The sequence below is a fragment of the Octopus sinensis genome, unplaced genomic scaffold (assembly GCF_006345805.1).
Source record: "Octopus sinensis unplaced genomic scaffold, ASM634580v1 Contig13644, whole genome shotgun sequence".
Lineage (NCBI taxonomy): Eukaryota > Metazoa > Mollusca > Cephalopoda > Octopoda > Octopodidae > Octopus > Octopus sinensis.
In genome coordinates, this window is record NW_021833024.1 from 13,456 (window position 1) to 17,799 (window position 4,344).

General features: G+C 35.5%; 1 protein-coding gene across 1 annotated transcript; it reads left to right on the top strand.

The window, feature by feature from the left end:
- The first annotated feature begins 213 nt into the window (after positions 1-213).
- On the top strand, positions 214-747 carry LOC115229728 (ATP-sensitive inward rectifier potassium channel 12-like). Its single transcript, XM_029800038.1, has one exon. The coding sequence runs from the start codon at positions 214-216 to the stop codon at positions 745-747; it is 534 nt and encodes a 177-aa protein (XP_029655898.1).
- Positions 748-4,344: the final 3,597 nt, after the last annotated feature.

Consider the following 4,344-nt stretch of genomic DNA (forward strand, 5'->3'; position numbering starts at 1 on the left):
TCCTGGCTCTTCTTCGGGCTGCTGTGGTTCCAAATATCAAAGGAGAAGGGACAGTGTTTGGCCAACGTCGACTCGTTTTATTCCGCGTTCCTGTTCTCCCTGGAGACACAGCGAACGATCGGGTACGGCCACCGATACATCAGACAGACGTGTTTCAGTTCCTATGTGGTGCTAGTCCTGCAGTCGAGCATTGGAATTGTCATTCACGCACTCATGGTCGGAATGATGTACGACCGTTTCTCCAAAAACAACAATCGAGCACAGACTATTCTCTTCTCCAGAAACGCAGTGATCTGCCAGAGGGACAATTTCCCCTGTTTTGTATTCAGAACAGCTAACTTGCAGGCAACAGGCCTTGTCGACTGCCAGGTTGTTCTCAAGTTTGTGTATTCTACCATTACTGAAGAACAGGAGACTATTCTCCTTGATTTTATTAACCTCCAAGTCGGCGAGGATGACGTTTCTCAGGAAATTGAATTTTGTACTCCAGTCCTCATTGCACACAGAATCACGCCTGCTAGTCCAATCTACGACTATCTCGAAAAAGGTCTCGAAGAATCCCAATTTGAAATACTCGTTCTCCTGACTGGGTGCGACGAAGCCACTGGAGTCACCATCCAGGCTCGAGTCTCCTATCTTCCCAGAGATATCATCCTCAATCACCGATTCGTTATGATTGAGTCTTTGTCCAACTCGAATGATTGGATTCTTGATTTTAAAAAATTTCATTCTATTTTGCCCGAATAATATGTTTTCTTATTTTTGTAGAATATTCTTTTTCGGTTAAAATGCTAATTTTTGGATGTTAAAATAAACGAATTATCATTTCAATGAAATATTCAGGTCAGTCTGTATTTCTTGCATATGTAGGGAGTATTCTATTTGCTGTTTTCACTCTCGTCTCCTTTTCATTTTCGGTCGTGTTCTACGCCAGTGGTACAACACGGACTGTAATGTCTAGGGGGAACATCACTTTTTCGTTGTCCCATGAAGAGTGCTATTCCAAAGTTGTTGTTCTGTGCTGGAATATTCGGCATGTTAGTAATCCTCACATCTTTTTTCACTTCATTCAACCCCGTTACGAAAAGAAACCGACAAAAGGAGGTAGTCCTTGCAGATTATGTTTCCCTATTCTTCGTGCTAATCGTGATCATCTTAAGCATTGCATGTAATTCTATACATAACTATACTCCAGCTCTGGCACTGGCTATTGCAAATCCTATCAGGAAGGAGAATAGCGAGTTTGTGTTGTCACATGGATTCATTGTCAACCAGATGTACTGTGATCCCCAAATCTACGACATTGTCTATAAATACTTGCCAGTCCAGCTTGTATTTAGTGGGACCTACTTTGGGTTTATCTTAATGCGTGTAGTGTTCTACATGAAATCCCAAAAAAACCTTAATCTCCTCAGCATTTTACTTTCTTAATGGTCGAATATTTAAAAATATTTCGTTTCATTTTTCTAACAAAATGGTAAAGTGGAGACGTGATTCTGGAAATGACCTACATATATAAGCAGAGCAGTTCGTTCTATTCTTTTACCCTCAATTGCACCGCACCCTTTATGGAAAGTGCATTTTGATAATTCCAAGAGCACTCATCATCGTGTTTGGACCACCTTCATATCGAATTACCCATAGTTACTTATCTTTTTAGATTTTAGGAGCCAACTCCAAGTAGGTTAATTTTTTTGTTTTTTTTTAACAACAATAAGGACGTGAAAAGATAGCTAAGCTAATTACTGGAGTCACGAGACACCCGGCCAGCCTCGCGAATGGCGAAGCCGTTCTCTCGGATCACAGCAAACGACAGACGTTCCAGTAGCCAAGAATACTCTCTAGGTTAATTGTCCTAATTTTTAATAGTTTGAGTAAGTAGGTCAATTCTCCATCCAAAAAGAGGTTTTCTGTTTTTTGAAGATTGATGACCATTCTTAGACAGCTAAGAGTCATGTTTTTGTTGTGGGGGAGAAAACGACTTCAAGTCCTATATATGAAGTGCATAAATTAATGTATTCTGATTGATGGATATGAGAATGTCACTTCTTGCTCAAATGAAAAACTGCGGATAGGGAGAAAAGTGGGACAGCAAACAAGGTAAATGGTCGTCAAAGGTGATTGCAGGCATCCAGATATAACACCTTGTTTTGTATTGACTGAAGTTCCGCCGTGGAGCTTGTAAATAGCCAAGAACTTGCATACCTTGGTACGGGGTGGATGTATTATTTGTAGACTTGTTTGAGGAGTGGTTTCTGGGCATCAGTGATGTGACCACTTATTGCTTTTGGAATGTTTGTACGCCTGTTTGCATTGTCCGAAATGTTCGAGACATTTTTGTAAAACAGAGTTGTGTCAAAAATAAATCCGAAAACAGTGGTGTGTTTGAATAGCGGAAAGTCAAAATCAAAGAGATATGTCATCTATCGGAAGATAATAAAGTGATCGAGAACTTGGGGGACAAAACCCCGAGGTGGTTATCGTTTAGCCAAATCACAGTAGAGTATAGTTATTGGTAAATTTTGAAAGAGGCGGTTTTGCAGTCTTAATGTTTTGAGGCAATAATAATGTGCACAGACAGTGGCATGTTGTTCGGGTCGTTAACCGCAAATTCATCTAAAGTAAGGAACCCTGTTGTACCTTGCTGATAAGATAACGTTGTTCAGAACAAAAGATTGAGTGATCGCTGGGTAGAATTGTGTTTTAATTAAAATAATGTTTGTTTTCTTTAATAAATTATTTTAATTTTTGGTTATCCAATTATTGAAAACCTAATAAATTATGCACGTGTAAACACGCGGTTGACATACCTTGGGGTTGTATTACTTTATTTGGTCGATCTTTATTTTTTTATTTAATTGGATTCAGAAGGGATATTCTGCGATGTAGTTTCTTTTAATGGTTAAATTATCTGAAATTTCATCATTTTGTAATATTTGCAAGTTTATTCCTTCAATCTGTATATTTTACTTATTTTGAAATTTTGAAAATTGAATTTCATCCTATTTTTAATGAAAATTTTTATTCGTTTTTATTCTTTATTATTTATATTTTGAGTCGATAAAGCTATTTATGATATTTTTTATATTTTCTATTGAAATCTCAAGCTGTGATATTATTATTAATCAATGAGATTTATTCAAAAACACCATTGAAAATAAGAAGTGCTAAGATTCGAGATAGTTGGCTTTATTTTTTATATTTTGAGTCGATCAAGCTATTTATGATATTTTTTATGATTTGATTTATACATTTCTTATTTAAAATGGTTTTTTGAATAAATCTTTTTGAGCAAATCTCCGTCTTCTCCTTGTTGATTGACTCGAATTGCAACTCTAAATCTTCAAGCCGGCCTCGTATGTCCCACGGTTTCCTTTCAGCCTTTTTGGTCGCTATGTCTGATTTAAGAATAGATTTACTTGCTCCCGTCTTTCGAACTGTTTGATTAGTGCCTCTCGATGCCACAGTTGTTGATTTTTTAGTCTGAAATACAAATAAAATATATACTCGTCAAATGAGGCTTTAATATGCCCGTTGCTGTGGTTGGTCTCGTCAAAGTTGAGCTTGTTTTGCCCGTTGCTGTGGTTGGTCTGGCAGAATTTGGAAGATTAGATCCAGTTTTTATTTTTGACAAAAGTTTTAATTTTAAATTCTGTTTTGTATATATATTTTTTTTTTTTTTTTTTTTTTGATGAAAACCAACCAATAACTACAAGTTAATTGTAATATTTGCAAGTTTTTGACAAATACCCAGGCTTGTATTTGGGATTAAATATATTCGATAACAAAAATTAAAATCGATGCCAAAGCAGAATGAGCTTTAAAACCGATTTCATAAATAAAAATAATATTTTAAAATTTATAATTGATATTTTAGAATAATGAAAAAAAATCTAAATGCTTCATAGTTTATTAAAATGTCAAAACAAGAATCTTCTGAAGGAGCAAGCCTGTCTGCACAGTTCATTTTTGATTAGAAGACCTAATTTTAGAGATTAAAACGAAAAAATAGCAATGAGATCTGTCAAATTATTACCCCCCTCACAACCTAAACCAAATTAGCGTTCAGTATTAATTGATTTTACTTTTTCTATTAAGGTCTACTTATAAATTATTTTATGGGATTCAATGGAAAACTTAAGTTATTTCAATTTTAATTTTAAATCATGTTAAAATTTTAAATAATTTAATAAATATATTTGTTGATGATAGGCTTGTTAGCTGTCAAAGTGCGTCTAGCGCTCGGTCGCGCGCTGCGCTCGCGACATAATATAGTGTAAATAGTTGCAGATACCTTATCCATCACCACTTCAAAAAATTAAATAATGGCGCTTATTTATTTTA